Source organism: Ambystoma mexicanum, chromosome 1q, assembly GCF_040938575.1.
Source record: "Ambystoma mexicanum isolate Mex_15411 chromosome 1q, UKY_AmexF1_1, whole genome shotgun sequence".
Taxonomy (NCBI): domain Eukaryota; kingdom Metazoa; phylum Chordata; class Amphibia; order Caudata; family Ambystomatidae; genus Ambystoma; species Ambystoma mexicanum.
In genome coordinates, this window is record NC_090922.1 from 512,208,981 (window position 1) to 512,234,726 (window position 25,746).

General features: G+C 47.8%; 2 protein-coding genes across 3 annotated transcripts in view; one reads left to right on the plus strand and one right to left on the minus strand.

Annotated features, from left to right (window-relative positions):
* The window catches only part of LOC138530258 (adenosine receptor A1-like), a 92,684-nt gene that overhangs the window by 14,739 nt on the left and 52,199 nt on the right, over positions 1–25,746 (minus strand). The window lies entirely within an intron of this gene.
* The window catches only part of LOC138530274 (uncharacterized), a 391,407-nt gene continuing 372,083 nt past the window's right edge, over positions 6,423–25,746 (plus strand). For both annotated transcript variants that reach the window (XM_069640895.1, XM_069640894.1), the window contains exon 1: positions 6,423–6,531. In XM_069640895.1, the coding sequence (XP_069496996.1) occupies positions 6,502–6,531 (30 nt within the window). In that variant the 5' untranslated portion in view covers positions 6,423–6,501. The remainder of the gene's footprint in view (positions 6,532–25,746) is intronic.

The window sequence follows — 25,746 nt, forward strand, 5'->3', positions numbered from 1 at the left end:
GCTTTGGAGATGGCATCACGGATCGCCTCGAATGCCTTTTGACAGTCCGTGGACCAGGTGTATGGTTGATCCTTGCGCGTTAGGAGGCGCAGCGGGTTACTGATGGTTGCGTAGTCCTTTAGGTATCTGGAGCAGTAGCTGGCCAGTCCTAAGAAAGATCGAAGTTCCGTCGTGTTCGTTGGGGGAGTAGCTGAGTTGAGTGCCGCCACTTTCTCCGGGTCTGGTCGCATCCCTTGTCGGAAAATATGTGGCCGAAGAATCGTAGAGAGCCTTTCCCGAACTCGCATTTGGTTTTGTTGAGCGTTAGTCCTGCCTCTTGCAGTGCGGCGCACACTCTGTGGAGAGCAGTGTCGTGCTCTTCCTGTGTCTTTCCAAAAACGAGGACGTCGTCGGAGTAGTTCAGGCAGTTGGGCACGTGCCTGATGACTCTGTGTATTTCCTCCTGGAATATTTCTGCGGCGGAGGATATCCCGAAGCTAAGTCTCTTATATTGAAATAAACCCAGGTGTGTAACAAATGTCGTGATGTACCTGGATTCGGGCTCGATCTCTATCTGATGATAGCCTTTGGTGAGGTCTAGTTTCGAGAAGACCTGGGCCCCGTGGAGCAGGTGTATCATGTCCGTAATTCTGGGCGCCTGGTGTCTTTCCCTTTCGATGGCCACGTTGGCCCTCCTCATGTCGACACACAGGCGTATGGATCCGTCCGGTGATTTCTTGGGGACGGGGACGATGGGGGATACCCATGGAGTGGGTCCTGAGACAGGTTCAATAACGTTGAGTTTAATCAGTTTGTCCAGCTCCTCCTCGACCTGGTGTTGTATGTTTATCGGAATGCCCCTGTAGTGTTGGGCTACGGGCGGTATCTTCGGGTTTATGTGCAACTGTACCTTGCGATGCTTTAGTTTTCCTAGGCCTTTGAATAGGTTGGGGAATGTTTGCTCGATGGCATCCGGTCTGGCAAAGTATTTATGGGCCATTAACTGATATAGGATATGCACTAAGCCCATCTCAACGGCAGTCTTGAAACTGAGAATGCACCCGCTGTTGGCTTCCGTCTTCAAGATGTGTAGCGTGATTTTTGCGGCGTGCGATTTGTGCACGCACCATGCTGATATGGTTCCTTTGCATGGCAGCGGGGTCGTGGCACCGTAGGGGTATATGTCCACTGTCGCCTTTCGGATTTTTGGGGGGCTGGGGAGCGAGTTGTACGCCTGTTCACTTATGATATTAACAGTTGCCCCCGTGTCTATGAGGAATTCTAATGGTGTGTTGTTTACTTGAAGCTGGAGCGTTGGGCTGTGCTGGGTGGCTGTGGCGTTGTTGAGAGCCCACACATATCCTTTTTTCCGTTGATCATCCTCTGATGATTGGGATTCACTGCCTGATGGGGATCTCATCTCGATGTACCGGACGAACCGTCTTCTTTGCGATCGCCTTGATCCGTACGGGGGCCTTCTGTCGTCTCTGGTGTGTGCGCTCCTTTGTGGTTTTTCTTCTCTCCTGGGACCTGGCTGGTCTTCCTCACCTCTGCCTGCTGGTGGGCTGTGTCGCGAGCTTCTCCTTCTCTCTAGGTGTCTCGTTTTGCTGGGTCCCTGCCCCGGTGGATTTTTGTATACGGCTCTGTAGTGGTCCATTCCGCCACATGCGGCGCACTTTTGTCCAAGTGCAGGGCAGTCTCCCGCGTGCGGATACTCGAATCCGCATCTGTAGCACATGGCGTCCGTTCCTTTCCCACTCTGTGGGGGGGCCGTGTATAGTTTATTGATGGACTCAGCGGTCGGTGGCGGGTGTTGAATAGTGACCTTGCCTAGACTGTCGAGTTGCGACTCCACTGCTGCTTCCATCCTGGCAAGTGCAAGGATTTCCTCCAGGGACCTTTGTTTCTGGAGAAGCTGTTTCCTGAATGGCTGTGAGATGCAGCCTGCTATAACTTGAGATCTTAACGCCTCATCATTGGAGTACCTGTGGAACTCACAGTACTTTAGCTTGATGCGTAGGCGCATCACGAAATTGTCGAGGGATTCCCCTTTCTCCTGTCGCGTGGTGTGAAAGACGTGGCGCTCGTAGTCAATGTTTGTATGGGGCGTGAAGTATTCCGATAGTTTTCCATGTAGTTCCGCATAGGTGACGGTGTCTACGTTCATCAGTTCGCCTGCGATGTCCCTGACAGCGGGGCCTACCGTCATGAAGAGGGTGTTTTTCAGCATTGCGTTGTCTGTCAGCCCTATTGCCCCCGTGTAGAATTTAAAATCCCTGAGCCATATGACCCATCTGGGTCCTAGGTTAGAAGTGTCTCGCACATCAAATGGGCCCGGTAGTGGTAGGTTATGGGCAGCCGTACCTGAAGTCGGTGCCTGTTGATTTCCATCGTTCGCTGCTCCCGAACCATCTGACGAGGAGGCTACGGGGCTTGCTGGGCCTGACATGGTCGCTGTGACGGTCGCGCCGTGTGGCAATGTGCCGCCTCTTTTTTGGCTGTAGCTTGCCCTTGTGGTCCTCACGGGCTGGTGCGTGCCGGCGGTGCCTTGTGGCGATAGGTAGCCTCTTTGCCGGCTCTGGCGTGGCTGGTGCGGGTGCCTGCCTCGTTGGTGTCGAGTTCAGGAGAAGAAAAACATTTTTTTTTTTTTTTTTCTCTAGAGGCCCCCCTCTGGGCTTCCCGCCGATCGCGTGTGGAAGTGGGGGAGGGGGGCGGGACCCTGGCGACTTGCCTCCGGGCCTGCGCGTGCTTTTGCAGGCGCCTCCGCACCCGCTCCCTCGCGGCTCCAAATGCTGCGGCCGCCCGTGCCTGCGGCCTCGCAGCTGGCTATGGGAGGTGCGCCGACGCGCCACGCCGCTCCACTGCGGACCTCCGCGGAGCTGCTATGGCGTTGCGCCGATGCGCCTCACCCACTCTCCCGCGGGTTCTTGGGATCCTCGTCGCCAGTTGTGGGGTTTTACGCGGGTCCCCAAACTGCGTAATAAGGCACGCGGGAGCCGGGGATTCGTGCGACCTCTTTATTCATTCCCAACACCAGAACTGCCCTTTCCTGTCCCGCCCCCTCCCTAGCCCAACGTCACTTCCCTATCCGGGAACTGAGACCGCAACGGCGGTCTGCCCACACAACGATGTGGGCGGGCTGCATAGCCCTGCTTAACGATTCGACACATACGTTCCCCCTTTACCGTGTAGGGCTAGTTGGGAAAATCTGCATCTATAAATGTTTGCACCTAGAGTGCGGGCGCTTGTGGGAATTGCCCATTGAATGTTGCGCCATACGGACGCCATGCAAGCGCTCCCTGGAGTCCTGTGGTTGTGATGGGTACTAGCCTTGAGGTCGGGTTGGGAAACGCATCATGGCTTTACAGGCATTTTCGTTTCACCTCAGGTTCTGGGAAGAGTGTGTTACGACACGGTTAGGATAAATAGACTGCTTTGAGTTACGGATGTCGTTTCAATGCTCGAAAAGGATGTATGTTACATGTAGAAAAATAAAATGGATGACTTATTTTTAAGGGACGGCAGCGTGGATGCCAGGTAGGGGCGAGCAGTTCACTCAGAGCTCTGCACGTGTTAGGTGAAGATTACCGGTGAAGGTTACCATGAAGGTAACTGGGGGAGCTTGCAGCAGAGTTTGTAAGGATTTATTTGAAAGCACTTTGTCAATTCGGATGAATAACGATTTGTGGAGGCGTTACGGAAGGGAGCCTGTACAATAGGGCACATGAGAACAAGTGGTGAGTAAGTTTGAAGTGGTGAGTAAGTTTGAGGGTATGAACAAAGTGTGACATACGCACTAGTTTACCAGATATTCATGGACTAAACCAGTGCAGTCTGGGGGGAATGTTCTGTATGTGACCTACTAGTCCGAATGAAGTTCCTGATGCTTTGGTTTTTGTAAAATGGACACACCTTCCCGTCCATCGGTTGAGGCCGGTTCTGTGCCCCTTTTTCCTGCTCTCGTGGTGTTTATATGTTGGCCTTTGGCCAGCGCCCAGCGGGAGGATCCGCGCGGGCGGTCAGTGTGCCCCAATGGGGGATAGCGGCCTCATTAAGGCCGATTCAGCTGCAAAGCGCCCCACATTTCCTGGAGGTTCGCGCTGTTGTCTCTTTCTTTCGCCCCTTGGTCAGTCAGTCTTTGAGTAGCCCAGAGGGCTGGATAGCTGTTTTTAGTTTAGTGTGTGTGGTCGGTGGGTGAATTGAAAGCAAGCAGGCACTCGACATACGCTGGATGGTCTGATTACAATGTATGTCTCACCTCAGTATTTAAATAAAGGGAAGATGTCTAGGGAGAAAGTTAGGGTGGGTAAAATACATTTCCCGGCATGGTTTCCTTTTGTTCCGACATTCTGGATTGTTAGAAACCTGTGTCTACATTTGCGGTATTGCACTGAGCCAGTGGCGTAACACAAGCTCTGGGGGCCCCCCAGCAAGCCATGCTGAGGGGGCCCCCCCAACTCGGCAACAAATCACAAGTCGCGCCACACTCTGGGCCGCCCTAGATTACCACGCATGCGCAATACGCACAAACGTGTTGCTGACGGGGTATGCCACACACTGCACTAGGAGAAAGATAGAAATATGTGTTTTAATGCAATATACAGCACAGTTTCTGAAAAAAAATTACTAAAAAGCCACAGTGTTTGCTATTGTTGTGTAGGGTAACAGCAATCCAAAACATGCAAGTCACCAACAGTGCACATGAACATTAATGCTTTGCTATTAAAAATGCCATGCCACAATAAAAACATGTCCAACTGGCTGCACAATGTAGACCAGTGTAGACACATAATAACATTACAGTAACATTAAGACATACCTAGACTGGTTGCACCAAAATGCCAGTTGAAGCAATAAGACTCATCAATAAGAGAGCACACATTCAAGCCTACGTCTCTACGGCTTCTAACAACACAGCCAAACTCTTTAAAATCTGCAAGGAACTGGCCAATCCTGTTGCGGTTTCTACCTCTCCTGTTCCCTCAACAGGCCCTCTGTACGGCTTTGGCCTCTCGCTTCTCTGCTACAACTCAGGACATCCTGTCCACTATCTCCTATTCCTCTCCCTCTTCCACTCTCAGCCCCCTTTGGCCACCTCTCCTTCTCCTCCTCCTTTCACCTCTTTCTCTCTAACACCTGACAAAGTCCCATCTATAGAAGTGTCATCGAAACAGGTGCTTGCCTGCTCCTCCAGAACCATCGAGGACCACATTGACACGTTCCAGCCTTGGCCGATTTTTGTAATCATTCTTTTGCCACTGGAACTTTCTGTTGTGATGTGCTTGGTTAGTCTGATATGGTTTGTCATGTGATTTATGATGTCACCAGAGTGCCTGTGGAATGTTGATGCATGAGTGGGAGAATGCTGTGATGAGAGTTCTATGTTGTGTCAGTTGAGCCCTCGCTCCCTGGGTGATGGGTGCCGGTGTCTTGGTCTTTCTATCTCCTTATTGCTTATGTCTTAATTCTGTAACTGTAACATAAGAACTGAAGTAAACTTATCAAGTAACCTAAAGCTGCCTGGACTGAGCATCATAACATTGGCGACGAGGATTTCCTAAAAACAAGAACCCATATGCAAAGGAAGCTGATGAAACCAAGGAAACTAAGGAAGAAGCTGAGGATTGAAGTGGCCTGCTGCGGGGGGTGCAGGAAGAATCAGGACCAGAAGAAAATAGACGACACCGCCCCCAATAACCAAGTAAGCAAACCCATCACCCAGGGCAGGACAAGGGAGGGGGTCGTAGGCCCACAGCAGAAAGCCCCGTTTGGACTGAGATAGCAGATAGCAACCCTTAAGCTGATGCCAGTGCTGGGTCCGGGGGTTTAAGTGCTAATGAAGGCCTTAAAAGTGGAAGAGAGGCTCCCTAAAAGTGTCTGGGCTACCAGAATGGGAAGTGCCCCATCAGCTACAGGAAATAGAAGCACCCCGAGTGATATTATGGGGTTGTAAGACTTTTTCTAGAAAGCGAATTTTGAAATTAAAGCAAGAAGGGAAGACAATTTAAAGAGGGAGAGTCTCCTTGTGAAAGAGAGAAGTCGAGAAGTACACTAGACTGATGTTTAAGCTGGCACTTAAGTATGAAGAATGGAGAAAGGCACTGCGAACATGTACATTACTGCACTGTGAAGTGGCCGTTGGTCAGAGCAGGAGTTCTTCTGTGCTCTGTGTCATTTTAGACACTGATGACGTCAGTTCAGGAGCAGAGGGATTCGGTGAAGCAATCGAACGCTTTGGTTTCAGTCTTCTGTCAAAGCAACCGGTCTCATTTGGAACTTCTTTCTAGTGAGTAAGTCAGTAGCGTCTGTCTGAGCTGCAGTATTCGACTAACGGACCTTGTTGTTGTTGTCCGGTGCGTCATGTCACGTGGGCGCCTAGAAGGAAACCGAACAGTATTGTGGGATTGTGAACGTAATAAGCTGCCTGCTTCGCATCATTAGTGACGAGTTCTGAGGAGAAGCATCCAGCCTCTAATCTTCAGATGCCTATACGCCGCTTCGTCTCAATTAATGGGACAATAGATGCGGCCAACCAGTAAAGTGACATGTCAGGTCTGAAAAATGCACGTTTAGCAAAGCTATTTTGTCCCTTAAGTTGTAATGGCCAACAATGAGAGTGCAGGCCTGTCGAGGATAGGCATTTCTTTTAATAAGACGTGTATGCAAGAGTAAAAGTGCATTAATCACTTGCATATTTGATAGAACATTATGTCATTTTTGAAGCACTCGTGTTAAACATGCTTGGGCATTTTTTTTTGCATAGTTTTGGGAAAGTGGGCAAAATGCTTTTAAGAGGTTAATGCTTATGGAATGGTATGTTCTTCACCTGTGGACTATTGGCAGTTATGCACTGTCATGATCAGTGTATGATTTAGGAATGCAATGCACTCAAGACTTCTGAAGAGTTATTTGATGTCAAAGTGGTAGAAAAACATCGGAAGATGAAAGGTGCATATATGGGGTTTTTTTTTGTTCGAGGCTAGGTGCAATTAAGTGCTCTGTCCCGACAATGAGTTTTTATGCACTGGTCAAAGATTTGGCATGTTATTATTATGCCACCTCAAGATGTCGGGAACTGAACAAGTATTTCAAATAATACAAGTTTGTAGTTGGTAATGCTTTAGTAAAACGCTATGAGGTTAATGTAGCAAATGTATTGTAAGTGTAATCTGTAGATCGGTCAGGTGTGAGTGACGTCAATCCTGAGAAATGAGCCCCATTGATAAGGAGATGTTTTGCATAGATGTAATTACCTTGAGGATTTGCAGGAAAAAGGACTATAAGAAAATGTCTGCATCATATATGATGTATGTGCATAGCTGAAGGCAATGCAAGATGATTGTGCGAGGTGAAGCCTATGTGGATTGACCTACTTAACGTTTTGAGGATTTTTAGGAGTAAGTTGTTACTCAACAACATGGACTTTTAGGCATATATAACGACCATAGCTTGATCTGAAGTAAACTTATCAAGTAACCTAAAGCTGCCTGGACTGAGCATCATAACACTTTCCCCTCTCCCAAATTCTTGGAAAAGCTGGCCAACTGCCAGCTTACACTCCACACTGAATCTGTGGGTTGTCTCCATAACCATCAGTCTGGTTTAAGAGCTGCCAGAGGCACGGAAGTTGCTCTCCTGAACACCTATGAAGATCTGATCTCTAACCTTGATTCCAGCATTCCTTCTGTCCTCATCATCCTGGAACTTTCCTCTGCTTTCGACACGGTCAACCACGCCATCCTGATCAATTGACTCTGTGAGAACCTGGGCATCATGGATCAGGCCCTTGAGTGGCTGACCTCCTTCTTCTTGGACCACCCCTCCCAGGTCCAACTTTGTCCCTTTCACTCCGCCACCTCTCTCTACATGTGGCGTTCTCCAGGGCTCTATCCTCTCACCTTGGTTTTTCAACCTCTACTTGACACCTTCAACCCACCTGATCTCTACCTTCTCCTCTAACTTACATTGTTATGCGGATGACACTCAGCTTTCCTTCAGGCTCCCCTCAACCTACTCTCCTCTCTCACTCACTCCTGGTGTGATCTTCAACTCCACTCTCTCTTTCTCTCCTCACATCTCGGACGTCGCCAAGAAATCCCACTACCAACTGCACTGCCTCAAAGGGACTCTTCAATTTCTCACTTTCCCCCAGAAGCTCACTGTCTCCAGAGCTCTGGTTCCCTCTAGGCTGGACTACTGCAACAACCACTTTCTCAATCTTCCTTCCTCTACTCTCCATCCTCTGCAACTAATCCAGAACAGGACTGCAAGAATTATCCTTGACCTCCAGCCCAGGGACTGTATCTCTCCAGCCATGAAATCTCTCCACTAGCTCTCGGTGGCTGCAAGGATCAAGTTCAAGACCCTTTTCATTGTCCACAAGGCTTTCTGGGGCTGGTATCTGCACTACATCCAACGCTCTCTTCCAAAATACCTTCCTTCTCGGGTTAGATACTTCTCCAGACAGAGAGTGGAGGGAGGTAGATCCTTCTCCCCTGCAGGCGCTTCCTTCTGAAATGGCCTCCCTGACCCTCCAAAAGTTGAGCCGGACCACCTGAAGTTCTGGAAGCAGCTCAAAACTTTCCTCTTCCCCTCTGCTTTCTCTCGCTCCCTCCCCTGCTGACCTACCTGTCTGCTGTACCAACTGGTTGCTTGGCTACCCTCTGTCTCACTGAGTCCAGGCTCTTTCTTGATCAGTCACCCTTGTACTGCCTCCAGGCCTACCATGCAGTTAGGGGCTGTAACTGTAACCCTAAAGTCCCTTGTTCTCCTTGCACTACCCAGAGCCGCGCTGCCCTGGCGGCACTTACTCAGAGCATTGCTGCCCTGTTTACCCCTCCCCTCTCCCTTGCACTTCCCCCATCCCTTTCCACTTGCACTTCTCGTTCTCGCACTTGCATGATCTGAATGACGCAAGACTTAGTAAGATAATTTGTCTTGTCCTCCCTCAGTTTTCCTTCTCTTGTCTTGTCGTGCCTAAAAACATTTGTGTACAGGTGCGTTATATATGACTTATCATATCATAACATATCATTTTATCACAGATGCCCAGAAAAATATACAGTGCCGCAGTAAGAAACGGATAGACTGGCAGAACCCAAATGTCAGTCTAGCCAGGTAATTACACTTAGCAGGACTGCTTTATCAGAAATGCCCAGTTAAAAAAAGGCATACCAAACTGAGGAATGACTAGACTGGCTGCACCAAAATGCCTCTCTAGCCACTAATACCACATATCATGCCTGCTTAGCATGGACATGGATGACCATTATGATATATTGCACAACCCCAACCCTTACACATCCCTTCTCCCTCCCATCCCCTACCCTAACCTCCAAAATCAGCTCAATGGTTCAGAATTACCTCCACGTCCCTCTGTCTTGTCCCAGTGCTTACTTATGAAGCTCCTTGCCTCACTGGTAAGTACTGGAGGAAGAGTGGGACCAGGAGTAATGAAGATTACAGGTAGCTAAGTCAGGCATTACCTTCATGTACCTCTACCTTATCCCAGTACTCGTGTATGAGGCATAGTGCCTCATACACAAGTACTGCCTCATACAAAAGTACTGGGATGAGGAAGAATAGGGATAGGTGTAAAGAAGATTACCAATAATTAATCAAGGCATTAAACACAAGTAGTGGTGCAACACCATGGAGCTGACTGGGCTTCAGCACCCCCGTCCCACTGAAATTGTGGGCTATGTTGACTTGACGTGGCTGACCTTCAGAGCAGTTGCCGACAGAATAGAAGACAGATGTTAAACGGCACCTGGGTTTTGCCATTAAGAAGTGCCCAGCCCAGCAATTACTAATGTACATAATTTCACTGTTTTACCTGCATTCAAATGCCAATTTTTTAAAGAAATTGAAATTGTGATGTGGGTTTAGTACTTGCATGCCAGGGGAGTGATGGAAGGGTAGAGCGGAAACAGGGGACCAGTCATTCTCACAGCAGCCCATAAGTGGGTGCTTTCAGACCTAAAGGAGAGAGTTAACTGTTTGCAACATTGAGGCAGAACTAGAATAGTCTCATTAAAATGCGTAAAGAAGTTAGATGCCCCCACACAAATAAGTTTGCACCTCCCCACCACAAGTGAAGTTAGCACTCTCACAACATTTGAAAAGTTAGCCCCCCTGAAATGTAGGTTTTGTTGCGCTCCTGAACACAAGCACACACACCATTAACCATATATACAACACGCACACCCAGCCATCCATATATTTAAGTGTGCAACCTTTCACCACGCAGGCACACACACGCAGGCACCTATCCATACATTTAAATGTGCACCCTTTCACCATACAGGGAAACCCAGGCAGCCACCCACACAGTGTGCATCCTTTCACCGTACATGCACATCCAGCCACCCATTCATTTGGTGCACCCTTTCACCATACCCTCACACAGAAAGTCACCTATACATTTAAGTGTGTACACTTTCACCATACAGGCACACCCAGGCAGCCACCCATACATTTCAGTGTGCATCCTTTCACCGTACACGCACACACGCATACCCAGCCACCCATACATTTGTGTGCACTCTTTCACCATACACTCACACACGCACACGTCATAGGTTGAGGGGAGCCATAATACGTCAAAAATACATTGGGCCTCATTAGGACCCTGGCGGTGACGGTATGAACGGTGCCGGTAAGGCACTGGCACCGTTCATACCGTCCCGCGAGCATAACTTGTCATTGCACCGACACCGTTATCAACGGTGCCGGCGCAACCATGCTCCCCACCCCCATTCTGCCCTATTGGGCTGAATGGGGATCGGGAGCCCGGCAATACCGCCACCCGCGAATGGGCAATTACTGGCCCATTCATCTTGTAATGGGCCAGTTATTGCCCAATCGCGGGAGGCGGTGCCGGTAGCGAGCATGGCAGTAGCCGTGCCTTCCATACAGGCACGGCTACCGCCATGCTCGTAATGAGGCCCATTGTTTCTTTTTGAAATCACTCTGACTTCATAAAGAAATTATTTCCGTTTAGGACTGAACCATAATGGAAATAATTTCTTTATGAAGGCAGAGTGACTTCAAAAATAAACTATTTATTTTTGAAGTCATAGGGCTTCCCTCACCCCATGACATGGAGGCCTCCAGCCTAGGGTCTTCATGGCATGGGGTGGGGGTAGCCACCAGAATTTTCATATTCACTCTGCCTTCATACAGAAATCCAGAGTAAATCCAAAAAGAAAATGTAAAAAAAAAAAAACATTTTTTTTTTTACTCCAAGTGGGGCCCCTTCCAGAACATGTGGTCGTGGGGCCCCCGCCCGGTGAGGGTTGTGGGGGCCCCTGGTACGCCAGTGCACTGAGCATTATTCCGGGATTTGCACGCTTGTTGAGCATTCACTTGGGGGCAGGGGAGTTGCTAGGTCTGGAAAAGACCCGGGGCTAAGCTGATGTCAGAACTGTTGGGACTGGGGGCTACCTAGTCTTTTGGCTGTAGCTCCTGAGATTCTATCCGCGGGGCTACAACCAAAAGATCAGGGGCTATAGCACCCTTACCCTCCCCCCCCCCTAGCAACGCCCCTGCTTGTGGGGTTAACGACAAGATGGCGTTGTTGCCATTATCGAGTTTCTGTAAGCTAAACTTACACACCGCGTGGTGGGTTGGTGAGGAGGAGCAGGCAACCTCCAATACCCGAGTTACGAACAAAACAACATTTGTATGAATAGAAATGTACTGCATTAGAAAGGTTATGGCAAACGACACAATGCTATGTATAGGAAAATATTGCCTACAGTCTCCTTAACAGCAGAGTACGGGGGCGCGTGGCCTCTGGCTCGGCACGTTTCCTTAGGTTTGATATGAGTGTTGCAAAATAGGTATTTGAGTACGCTGAGTGCGTTCAATGCTGGCCGCTGGGTCTGATTGGATTAGGCCGGGGTGCGCACGCAGCAAAGAAGAGGCAGCAGGATCGGCTGCAGCTGCCAAGTTGCTGTATCATTGGGCAATGCTGGTTATTTCATGTCGCACGTTTTAGGGAATTTATAACGCGCCTATACACAAGTGTTTCAAGGCACAATTTTTATGGGAAGGATGTGTTTAGCACACGTAGATCAGTCATGATGTAAATTGTTGGTTGTATTGCCGTGCCTACATGGGGCTCCTTTAGTCTGAGGGTTGTGCTGGTGTACATCGCGGTCAACGTAGCACAGTGCAGCGTGCTGCAGGGGAAATATAACAGTATTATAGATCAATATGTAGCAGTGGTACAACATTTGAACCGACAGAGAGCACATTCCGAAACCATGGCATCCCTGCGTGTTCAAAGTGTGTGCTTGAAAACATATCGACATCTTCATATCGGGGGGGGAGGGGAAGGGGGCGGCAGCAATACAGCTTTATGGGCCGGACAAATGCCCGCTGGGAGCATGCCACAGAGCACACCCTGGGGGCATTGTTGCAAATGGCTCCTGTTTATGCATAATGTGGTCTTTGCTTTCAGCACTGCACAAGTGACCTGCATTCCTCCGGATTGGGCAGTTGGTTTATATGCTTATGTCTTAAAATGAGCACCACACACCGTGGGTAATAATAAGCAGCGCTCAGATACCTGAGGGTTTGTAGCGCTATATAAATGGTAAATTATTATATTTATAACGCGCCTATGTGCAAGTGTCAAGGAGCATGGGATATGCATGAGGGCATGTCATTGATTTAAAAAGCACCTATACCGAAGTGTGCCAAGGATGCTGTGATAAGCAAGAGGGCACGGCAGTGATTTATAACGCGCCGTTGCACCAGTGTTTCAGTGACCTGGGAGAAGAGGGTAGACCTGGGAGACCATGTTAGGAGCAGGTAGGGACAGCATGGTGGTGGGGGGAGGGCTACAAGCGCATGAGACTTTTGTGTTGAAATTTGTTGTTCAAAAGGAATGTGCTGGGTTTTTGCGTCCCCTCCGCCGGGTTTGTCACAGGGCTAAAGCAGAGGATCGTTTTGAATTAAATGGATATTTTATTAAGATAGCGTCTGTACACGATGTGTCCAAAAGGGTTTTCGTGTTCTTCTTGGTCCATAGTAGAAGCACAGGGCAGTTACTTGGTTACAGAATTGTTTGTTTGTGAGCAATTGCTTTTTAAATAGATGGGGCCAGGCCGGCGTGTTGCATTCTTCACCTACTATCATAGGAGGAGGGGAAATTAATCAAATGGGTGACATTTTATGTTTTGGGTGGCTTTCTATCCACAGGTTAGTTTTCAGGCGAGCTGATTAGTCCAAAAAGGTTGACGGCAGAATGCCCATGACCTGCTTTGGGGTTATTACAAATTGATTTATGTGCAAATACAAGTTGAAGGACTCATAAGTGGGAAAAGGATCATTAGGCAAGCCGGGCACCATTCAGGTATTGCTCAAATAAGGGTAAGGTGTGCCGCGCATAAACATGTAAAAGAGGCTTTACGGGACAATAAAGGTTTGATAAGGGTCGCCGTAAATGAACAATTTGCATGGACGGACCTTTGGTGAGATGGCTTCTCAGCAGCATCTTGTTTCCTGCTCAAGCGATATTTTCACCATCAGCGGGTTTGTCTAGGGGTAGCTGGTTGGCTAGGGGTACCGACGGATGATGGAAGTGGGGATCCATTGGGGGTTGATGGGCCAGCTGGGGGACACTAGTATGCAGATTGACGGTGTGAATAACGGATTTGTGCTTATGTGTTATTATAGGATATGAAAACAATGTGGATGCCTCAGTCGGGGCCCAGGAGTGTTACGGGCAAAGCAGCATAACGATCCTGAAAGGTCTGGTAAACTGTGGGACACTCCCACAATTAAATACCAGTGGTAAGACTGGAGGATGGCATAAATGTGCGATATGTTCCAAATTGGCCTTTTTTGTGCAGTATAGTCTGCCAGTACCGCGGCCCAATGACCGCGAAAAGTTTTGAGGAGCTAGGTGGCCTCCCGCAATGTGCATGCACATGGTAACCCTGGACAGGGTGAAGTTACTTATTTGCATCATTTATACATAAGTTGAGATGACAAGCCCCAAGGTACAGTGAACAGAGCATACTCATCGGCAAAGTGGTCTGGTTTGTGGAATTGCACTCTTTTAAGACAAAACAAGAAAAGCCGGGAAGGGGTAAGGCACATAGGCCAAGGCAGCTGGCTGGGTCAATGCCGATTTTAAACGGGATTTCAGCCAAGGTGGATTTACAAGGTAGATCTGATGTCGCAAACTCTCGTGATATGGGGGGGAAATGTGGTTTAGGTGAGGGTTGAAGATGCAAGGATACGTTTTATTGAAGCATGGGGACATTGGGGGTTGCAGGGTGTGGACGCCTCAGTTTGGTCCTGGGAGTGCTACCAGGAACGTGCCTAAAAATCCCGAAATGTCAGGTAAGCGGTAAGACACCCCACAATGACATACCAATTGCAAGACTGGGGGATACATTGGGAAATGGTAAGATGGCAGACACACACGGGGCATGCAGGTGTTAGGACCGGGTGAGGGCGTACAGCCACTGTAAGTTGTAAGGGTGGTTACATACAACTGAAAAGTCGGTCCAGTAACATGGCCTAGTGAACCTGTGAAGTTGGGCAAGCTGTGGGGCACCACCTCAATATAAATGACACAGCATAACTGGATAAATGTGGAACTACAAGGTAAAACTGTGTACTGGAAAGGTTTGGTAAGTTGGGGGGCCTTAAACAAGGTGGAGGTACATAGGTAAAACTGGAGGTTGAATCCCTGTGATATGCTGGAATGGTGGTTTAGGTGATAGTTGAGGGTCGTTTGCAGCTAGAACCAGGAGAAGGTTTAAATTGCCAGTACTTATTTACTAAGTAAACTGGGCAAAAGCATGCCCTGCTTGAAGGCCGGGTGCATTTAGAACAATGGTAAGAGGTGGGGCCTTACACAATGTGTATTGACAAGGTGAAACTGGATGTGAAAAACCCTGTAATATGTGGGAATTGTGGTTTGGGTGAAGGTTGAAGGTCGTTTACTGGCTAGAGCAAGGATACGTTTTATTGAAGCATGGGGGCATTGGGGGCAGCGGGGGGGCTACCCCCAAAGCATGGCGGAGTTAGGGGGAGTCCTAGCCTGGGAGGACGCCGCGGCTTGAACCGTGGGCGGTTTCCTGATGGCCGTACTGGAGCCAAAGTCAGACGACAGGCATTGGATCCCTATGGGCACTGGAGACTCCTCACCTTCATGTGCAGTGGCCCGAGGGAGAAGCACTTGCAACAATCTGGCGCAAATGTCCGGTGCCTTGCGACACGCATGGAGGCGGCAAGAGGACACAACGGAACAGTCAGAAGTTTGCCCCACTTTTTGGGGGCTAGGCTTTTTGTGGTGTAGATGGTCCGGAACCATGGTGCTTTAGGGCTGGGACTGCCCCAGTTGTATTGTATGCTCCAATAAACTGTGATCTGTGTTTCCAAAAAGGTAAACTGTTGTCTGACTAGTATTCACTGACTGCTCAGGTTTTGGTTCCCCAGGGTATGTCATCCCCACACGACAGGGGTGGGGGGTGCCAATGAGGGCAGACACCGCTATGTATGCAGCAATGCTTTGTGTTAGTTGAATTTATGTCTGACTATTTTTGAAGCCAAGCTGAAGCTGAAGCCATTTGCAGCCTGGTGCTGCTGCTGGGATATCAGTGCCGAGTTTCTATTGACAGGCTGCACAAAACTCATTCAATTCATTGGTTGTTCCTGAGAAAGTCCCGCCTCTGAGGAAAACTGTGTGGTGCGTAAGCAAATGCGCAGGGGCACGCGGCAGTGACGCCCTCAGTGGTCGTGACTCTGAGTTAGAAGCAATGCAGAGGCTGCGGCAGAATGATGAATGACTGGCTACTGTGTGCGTGCAGGTTGTGCATGGTGCATGTGCCGGAAGGGCTAGTGCTGGCCAGGATTCCAGTCTTCTCTGCCAGTAGGTTGCCACGGAAGGGCTGGCGCAGCAGGACCGCACTCAGGTACAATGCCGATGATCCCCAAACACCTTGACTGAAGCATGAGAGAGCCTGTTAAGGGTATTGGAGGTGACAATGGAGAGACAACGGTACTGCCAATGCAGTGTTGGGTACACACGTGTAGCGCTGCTCCGGGGAACCCTGGGTGTGAATCTGGTTTAGGGTATTAGTGGAAGGGCTAGGTGCAATAAGTAGAGGTGATTTCTGGTTGCAAATTGAGAGACTTGAGGTAATTGCGGATCGATCCGGATGTGACTTGAAGCCATTCTTGGGGTTTAAGTGTAGAAACCGTGGGGAGGAAATGGAAACGGCATATAGTGTGGATGGCATGTGGCTGTGAGGAGAGGCTATTATTAGTACAAGTCCATTGGGATCCAAGAGGCAAGTGGTCCAAGGGGGGATGCTCAAGGTCTAAGCACTCCCCTGCGACACGGGCAAGTCGGTACTTCAGAAGTTACGACCTAGTTACATTATGTGTACCATTAATTTTAGTAATAACAGGTTTTACTTACTGTGCAGTTTAACATAGCGTGAAGTCCGACATGAAACGCTATAGAAAGTCCTGATGGGAATTAAAGGCATGGTCTAGTAAAATTTCTTATTGTCCCTATGGGTCGGCCATGTTTTTTTAAGCCTAAGTGGCTTGATTTTAGAAAACTTTCCTATGGACCTTACCCGAGTTTTCGTCCATTAAACGCATGCGAAAAAAAGCACCAGGGAGCCGCCATTTTCTGATAATCCTATCTTTTCCCCGATCGCCCTGGCTGACCTGCTTTTGCGGCACTAAATCAATTCCCTCGCCCCTGAGCCTGTCATCAGCAGACTCGTACCGCCCATTTCCCAACGCCAAAGCACGTCTTGTGTCAACATTCGCTGCGCTTCAGCTAATGACGTGTCGCCATGGAAATGGCAGGACGCCTCTTTCCTCAATAAGTATAAACAGACCGTTTCACAACACACAGCAGCAGATTTTCGATTCCATTCCTCTCTCTATGTTACTTTGAGTATTCTGTGACTCGTTTCAGTGCTCTGGTCAGCTACCTTCGCCGCTCGTAGCCCGTGTGAACAGATACCAGTACCACCGCTATAAATTATTTTAGTTTGTTTAACACACAATGGCTACAATAATGCCCTACATGTACGAGCCCGAGTATACCGAGGAGGAACTACTGGAAAGGGAAGCACGCGAAAACAATGGGGATTCGGACGGCAGTTGGCAGGACGAATCAACAGATGAAGAGCCTGGGCCTAGTCGAATGGACGGCATCTCCACCTGGTGCACATGCAATCGGTGCGAGCTAATGCCAACTGAGGACGAGAACTGCTGCTGCCGAGAAAACTCGGGATGCCTGGCCTACATTTCGGAAGGCGAGCCACGACCGCAATGCATCACCGAACCTGCCTCACATGGGCCGTGTTGAGAATAATGATGGTGCTTATGCACGAACTTCGCGCAACTGTTCGTCCTCGTAATCCGAGTAACGAGTAAGTATACTCTGCTTGTCATGCCACTCCTATTTCATGTTCTTCTACTATATCCAAAATTACATCTACATATCATTGTAACGCATGTAAGTCGTTCAATAGTGTGCATTGTCTAGATAGCATTTGTCTGTGCAGAATGCCATTAGTTACAAGAATTGTCATTGACAACAAACGTTAATTAAACTTATCTTGGTCATTTAAAAACAGTTTGTTTCATTCCTTTTCACAGGTGGTACAGGCTGGTGGCCTATCGTTCCTTTACATGGTGGCTCCACGGGAGGCTTGGACACCACTTTCGAAGAGTGATACCCGCCTGTGCCGTTTGTGCCATTAGAGAAACGTTCCCGAGTGACAGCGGTCAGTACAGGGGATTTTCTCTCACTGTGCTGCAACCTGACCTGTATAATCTTTAAAGTCTTGTATTTTTGTGTCATGAAAATAAGATACAAAATAAAACACCACATATATTTTAACAACGGTTGTTTCGATTTTTTAAATGAATCAAGTGTGTCTCCATTCAAGGATGGACGTCAGACATCTGTGCTCCGAATGGGTGAAGATCTGGTCGCTGTGAAGCAGGGTGGTCACTATCTATCTAAGCTAACATAACATATTCTCGATAATGCATGTACTAAATAACACTTGTTCAAAGTCTTTCACTGGGTTATGTCTCTATAAAAGTCACACATATGTCTATACTAACAATTACCATTGAATTATACAGGCCTTAGGGTCTTGACCACTATAATACACCGGTTGAAGTGTGGGTCTGTGCTCACAAGAATCTCCGGTATGTGGCATTTGTTATTGATAAGCAACGTTATACTGATATAAAGGCGGTTCGCGCCAGTGGATGCGCGCTGGCATGGGGGGCTGTCAGCGGCGCGAAAGGCCAAGGTGCCAAACTACATGTACACTTCAAAAAGTATCCCACGCCAAGGGGCCATCGGTCACATGGCCTCCTTAGACCCCGTGTCTCCAGCCAGGCCTCCCCTTGAAGTAGGCCGCCCCCCTGCAATCCACATAAGTGTGTCTCCATTCAGCAGTCTTCCTGTGCCTTACCTGCACGCCCCAGGCCCATCCATCCCACCCCCCTGTATCAAAGGCGGTTTGCGCCGGTGGATGCGCGCTGGCATGGGGGGCTGTCAGGGGCGCGAAAGGCCAAGGTGCCAAACTACATGTGCACTTCAAAAAGTGTCCCACGCCAAGGGGCCATCGGTCACATGGCCTCCTCAGACCCCGTGTCTCCAGCCAGGCCTCCCCTTGAAGCAGGCCGCCCCCCTGCAATCCACATAAGTGTGTCTCCATTCAGCAGTCTTCCTGTGCCTTATCTGCACGCCCCAGGCCCATCCATCCCACCCCCCTGTATCAAAGGCGGTTTGCGCCGGTGGATGCGCGCTGGCATGGGGGGCTGTCAGGGGCACGAAAGGCCAAGGTGCCAAACTACATGTACACTTCAAAAGGTGTCCCACGCCAAGGGGCCATCGGTCACATGGCCTCCTCAGACCCCGTGTCTCCAGCCAGGCCTCCCCTTGAAGCAGGCCGCCGCCCTGAAATCCACATAAGTGTGTCTCCATTCAGCAGTCTTCCTGTGCCTTATCTGCACGCCCCAGGCCCATCCATCCCACCCCCCTGTATCAAAGGCGGTTCGCGCCGGTGGATGCGCACCAGCATGGGGGGCTGTCGGGGGCGCGAAAGGCCAAGGTGCCAAACTACATGTACACTTCAAAAGGTGTCCCACGCCAAGGGGCCATCGGTCACATGGCCTCCTCAGACCCCGTGTCTCCAGCGAGGCCTCCCCTTGAAGCAGGCTGCCCCCCTGCAATCCACATAAGTGTGTCTCCATTCAGCAGTCTTCCTGTGCCTTATCTGCACACCCCAGGCCCATCCATCCCACCCCCCTGTATCAAAGGCGGTTCGCGCCGGTGGATGCGCGCCAGCATGGGGGGCTGTCGGGGGCGCGAAAGGCCAAGGTGCCAAACTACATGTACACTTCAAAAGGTGTCCCACGCCAAGGGGCCATCGGTCACATGGCCTCCTCAGACCCCGTGTCTCCAGCCAGGCCTCCCCTTGAAGCAGGCCGCCCCCCTGCAATCCACATAAGTGTGTCTCCATTCAGCAGTCTTCCTGTGCCTTATCTGCACGCCCCAGGCCCATCCATCCCACCCCCCTCTATCAAAGGCGGTTCGCGCCGGTGGATGCGCGCTGGCATTGGGGGCTGTCAGGGGCGCGAAAGGCCAAGGTGCCAAACTACATGTACACTTCAAAAGGTGTCCCACGCCAAGGGGCCATCGGTCACATGGCCTCCTCAGACCCCGTGTCTCCAGCCAGGCCTCCCCTTGAAGCAGGCCGCCCCCCTAAGACCACGACATACATACGTCATTCATTCACAAACACACCCCTGTTTCTAATACTTTATAAACCACTTGATATGTCTCATGAGAACATCTTTGTGCTTTACAAGTCAACTCCTGAACGTGTTACCTGGCAACCACTGAGATCTACGCTAATCTGCTTGTCGTCGTGCTGTCCGTGAACTTCTGTGACCGCTTAGAGCAAACCCATCAGTGTGCTACCTGTGGCCACCCACCTATTCTCCTGCAACATACTGCTTGCTTGCTGAATCCAACTGTTTGTTGGTCAAGGTAAGGCCATGTATCCTAGTCATATTTCGCAGATTTTTAAATTTCTATCTATTTGCGAGTTGAGTACACAATAGTGGTAGGTTCATTGGTCTCATTGCTATTGACTTGAGTTTCCATTGCTATGCTATCAATAGATCTATTTATTTTCATCTGTGTCTATTGTCATCGAATTGCACCCTTCGGGGGTCCAGTCTATAATGTAAGCATGTTTCCTTCTCGTGCAATACAGAACATCCAAGGGATGAGTCACATGTTCAGTTTTTAGTCACATCATTTATACATTTCTGCAATTTATGCAAATACTAAGCCGCACATAATGAACTGGTATAGTTCCTGCGACCAAAACACACCTTGCATTGATCATTGTATGATTCATTTACTTTTGTATCAAATCTTTATTCTTGAAGATTGTATAATAATGTCGATATTTACTTTTCAGATTTATCAACAATGCCTGCTGTTCGATTAGTGGTTGCCCTTCGAAGACCCATGCTAAATCTGAAGGCACTACAATGCATGTATTCCCAAAAACTGTTGATCGAATAAGAGAATGGGTCAGATATTGCGGATATCCACTGGATGAGCTGGAAAGTAGAGTCCAACAAGTCTTACAGGACAAGAGGGGTGATCAATAACGCATCTGCAGCCGGCACTTTTCCTTGGACATGTACACAACATCTTGGGTAACAAAGAAGAATAAACGACGAACGACACAGAGATTGCTCGAAAACGCTATTCCCACTCTATTCGTCCACATTCCGCCACCGGTGAGTCAAGTGTCCGGATTTAGCTTTAGGCCTTGCGGTAGTGTGTAGGTATCCAAACGGATTAATTGATATTGTAGGTGTTCTATCCCTTGTAATAATTTCGATATTGATATGAGTGTATAGTTTTTTGAATAATGACATTTACCAATATATTCCTTTTCGATTTCATAACCCACAAACGCAATGTATATATTTATGGGAACAGGGAACTGTGCTGTATTGAGCATTTTACAAGTATTCTGTCGCCTTACATGGCTATTTTTAATATTGGCATTTCATTATCAATCATTAATTTACCTTTACAACTTCTTGACTATCCCTTGAATCTGAAGCAAGAACATTCTACATCCTTGACGTGGTCGCAGTTATCAACCACTTCTAGCGCGTATCAGGTAATCTTACTAGGCTAATCCACTACAGACCTGTTTTATGCATGTCAAGTAATATTTTTATTTTATCGTGTAATCACTTTACCGAATGTTTGGTTAGTGCTTTCCAATTGATATACACCTTAGTTATCGTCCACTGGTGTTTGTTTTCAGTTATAATTAGTGTTATCCATACTAATGCAAGTACTGTCTTTCAGGGAGATGCTGAAGCGTCCGCCACATCTACAACATTTCTAGATGTTCAACAGCTGGAGGTATGGATACTGACAGCTCCATAGAGCATCATCATCAGAGCTGGAATTCTTGTCGTTTAATTGTTCTACACAATGTTTAATTCGTGGTTAGCCGTTAATATGCTGTGCTGTCGACCCCAGGTGTGTGTTATGTTTTCACTATTGTAATCCTCACTAATGCAAGTACTATGTTTCAGGCAGTTGATGGAGCGTCAACCCCTGCACTTGATGCAGAGCCTGACATTCAAGTAATTCCAGGGGAAGTGGAAGCGGGACCATGCGTTTACGAATCAGCGCAACAGCTTTCGGAAGTGCGCACTACATTTGCAACATCCATAGATATTCTTCAGCAGCACGAGGTATGGATAATGACAGCTCCATCATGCTTGATCATATAACGTGATTCCATTTGCTATACTTTCTTCCCTATTAACGCAAGTGCTGTGTTTCAGGGAGAGGACGAAGCTTCCACTACAATCACAACATCCAATTTAGATGATGCAGATGTAAATAAATCGGAGAAATAAGTCGATGAAATGTGATCATATTTAGATTTTCCTTGATTCTTTTGGACAATGCATCATTTGCGGTTATCTCTTTATATGTACCTGTGCGTTCGACCCCAAGTGTGTGTTATGTTTCCAATATTGAAAACCATACTAATCCAAGTACTGTGTTTCAGGGAGATGACGGAGCTTCCACCACAATCACAACATCTCATTTAGATGATGCAGATGTAAAGGAATCGTTGAAATAAGTCGATGAAATGTGATCATATTTGGATGTTCCTTGATTCTTTTGGGCAATGCATCATTTGTGGTTATCTCTTTATATGTACCTGTGCCGTCGACCCCAAGTGTATGTTGTGTTTCCTATATTGAAAAGCATACTAATGCAAGTACTGTGTTTCAGGGAGATGTGGATGCCTCCTCTCCAATACAACCATTCATGGCAGTCCATGCAGAGCCAGAGGTATGGATACTGACAGTTCCATCGAAATAGATCATCACTGGTCGAATACTTGTCGTTTGATTGCTGCACACAATGTTTAAATCATGTTTGGCTATTGAGATGTACCTGTGTGTTCGTCCTCACGTGTGTTATGTTTATGCTAACAATATTTTGATACATTGGGCCTCATTACGACTCAGGCGGTAAGGGGTTTACGGCGGCGTAAACAGCGCCGACCCTTACCGCCTGATTCCGAGGTCCCTTAGCGCCATGGAGGTTTTAACACCTGCTTTTAGCAGGTGTTAAAATCCATGGCGCTAAGGGACCTTGATGTTAACTACGCCACCGTAATTTACGGTGGCGTAATTGACGCCTTCCCCACTCCCATTATGCCCTATGGGGCAAAAATGGGAATGGGGAAGGGTAAATGGGGATTGGGGACTTACCGCCCCGCCAACCAAGGAATGGGGCGGTAAATCCGCCAACCACCATGGCGTAAACATAGTTTACGCCATGGTGGTAAAGGTACGACCCAGGCGGTAACTTACCGCCTGGGTCGTAATGAGGCCCATAGTAATGAAAGTACTATGTTTCAGGGAGACGATGGAGCCTCATTCCGTGCTGTCTATGCGGATACAGAAAATATAGTCGTTGCAGCGCAAGAGGAAGGGAGGACATGCGGAAACAAATCGGAGCTACAGCGTGCAGATGTTGAAGGTCGAGTCAAAAAAGTTGCAAAGAAAAAAAAACAAAAAAGGTTAGTTACAAACAGTTCATAACTTTAAAAAAATGTTTGTGCTGTGGACTATTTTATGTTTTTTTCCAGTCAATTCTACTACACTCCATCTTGTGTTTAAACTGAACATCCCTTTTCCAATCTCTCCTCCAGTTACCCGTGGGTGTCAGAACTATACACACACAGACAGTGAAGCGAATGAGAGATGTGGCTTGCCAGACCGTGTACACTATGGAGGAACTATTAATTGAGGCGAGGCGTGTTCAGGCTCGAGATGCTCATGTCCAATGGCCAGAACATGAATTAACGGTGTTTTGAGACTACAGCAAAGTTGCATTGGACCATAGCTACAGTGCGACCGCACCACCACAAGAAGATGTTATTGAATGTATTGAAGATAGCTCTGAAGTAGTTGCAGATCAATTTACACAATCTACACCCGCCAAAAATTTGCCACCAAAAAACCTGTCGACATTGTTGTGTTCTCCCATCAATGTTGAAGTAATAGATGTCGAAATGACAGAGAATGAACCAGCCGCAGCATCCATAGACGCATCAGAACTTGAAATCAGCGATATTACTTTCCAATGTGTTGAAATCTCCACAACGTCACAGGCCGAAACAACGTTGACGCAGGATGACAGTCTAATGAAAGAGAGCAAATACATTGTATTCGACAGTTGTTTGATGGAAATTATAAGTATGCTGAAATGTGTGCATTCCATTAGAGGGAAAGTATGTGGGAAGCCATTGATTAATGTGACTCGTCAAATAAAAGGCAGTAACGTCAAAATAAATGCCGCCTGTAGATTAAATCATAGGTTCTCATGGTCTGCACAACCGATGCTGGGGAAACTGCCAGCAGGCAATCTACTGTGTGCAGCTGCATCACTTTTTAGTGGCTCCAGTTTTAGAAAGTTAGAGGCTTTCTTTCAGTTTGTGGGACTCCATTTCATTTCTAAAGCGCTGTGTTACATATACCAACGTGATTATCTGTTTCCGGCCATTAGTGATGCTTGGAAAATTGAACAATTGTCTCTAGCAAGTACTTTCGAAGGCAAACGATTCAGGCTAGCCGGCGATGGACAGTGCGACAGCCCTGGATTTTCTGCCAAGTACTGCACCTACCACTTTCAGGACATGGATAGTAAGAAAATGGTGAGTTTGGTGGTCATGCAGGTAACACAACGTACATCGTCAGTGGCCATGGAGAAACTAGGATTTATAAAATCAGTGGAATATCTACAATCAAGGGGAATGCACATCGCCCTAATAGCCACGGATAGACACGTTTCAATTGCCAAGAAAATGAGAGAGCAGTTCCCACATATTAAACATCAATTTGACGTATGGCATCTTGCTAAATCAATCAATAAGAAAATCTCGGCTGGAGGGGAAAAAAAAGGTTTTGAAAGTATTTTGCAGTGGTCACATTCTATCACCAAACATCTTTGGTGGAGCTCAAAAACTTGTGAGGGGTCAGTGGAAATACTACTTGAAAAATGGCGGTCACTGATGCACCACTGTACCCACGTTCACCGCTGGACAGCAAATGAACATTTCCACCAATGTGAACATGGCCCTTTGTCCCCAGAGGAGGCACGATAGAAGAAGTGGTTGATTCCATCTTCACCGACACACAAAGCCATTGAGAAGATTGTTTTCGACAAAACTCTATCAAGAGATTTGAGAGGACTGACAGAATTCTGTCACACAGGAGATTTGGAGGTGTTCCACAATATGTGCCTGAAGTACAGGCCAAAGCGCTTGCATTTTAGCTTTCGGGGCATGAAATAAATGTTATTGTACAGTGTACCTGTAAACCTAACCCCTACCTTCACCATCATGGGTGGCAAACAAGCTGGGTGTCATCTTTGAATTCTCTCTATTCACCTCACATATGTGTATGTATATATTTTTCTCATGTCTCATCTCATGTAAATGTAAATGCTGCGCACTGTTAACGGAGGGGAGGCTTGCGTATTGCAAATAATAAAACAAACAAACAAACAATAAATCTCACTTTTAACTCAACTCCTGTGGTACTTTATACTTTCCCTGACCTTCTGCCAAAAATTAAATTTCTCAATTTGGGCTGCAAAGCTCGCAGACAACAGGGACAAAATTGGGGCACTTAGAACGCGCCAGCCAAGCGGGCCGTGGCATTTGGGAGAGAAGCCAGTTCGCATTTGCACATTGAGGCGCACTACATAGAGGGATTCTAAACTTCAAGTTCTCACAGATGCCTATACTACGTGATGTTGCAAATAAAGAATGCGAAGGACAGCGCCCAGTTGAGTCGCACTGGAAGTATAAGTGTCTATTGTTTTTTGACCTTGAGACAGGGACCATGCCGAAAGAACTACATTTGAAGGGAGTGCGCAATAACATAAGAGACGATAAGGCAGAAAATTCAGAAACTAGACCGAGTTTCATTTTAGTTCAGTATACGAAAAATCGTTGTCAAGAGCACGGTCCGTTTTACAGACTGCATTACGAAGAGACACAATGGAAATTTCAAATATAATGTAAGTAAATCTTTACACGCTTTTATACCGGAATGAAGATTTAATGAATGGATGCATGAATAAATGAATGAATGAAGAGCTAGGAAGAGCAAGTAAAA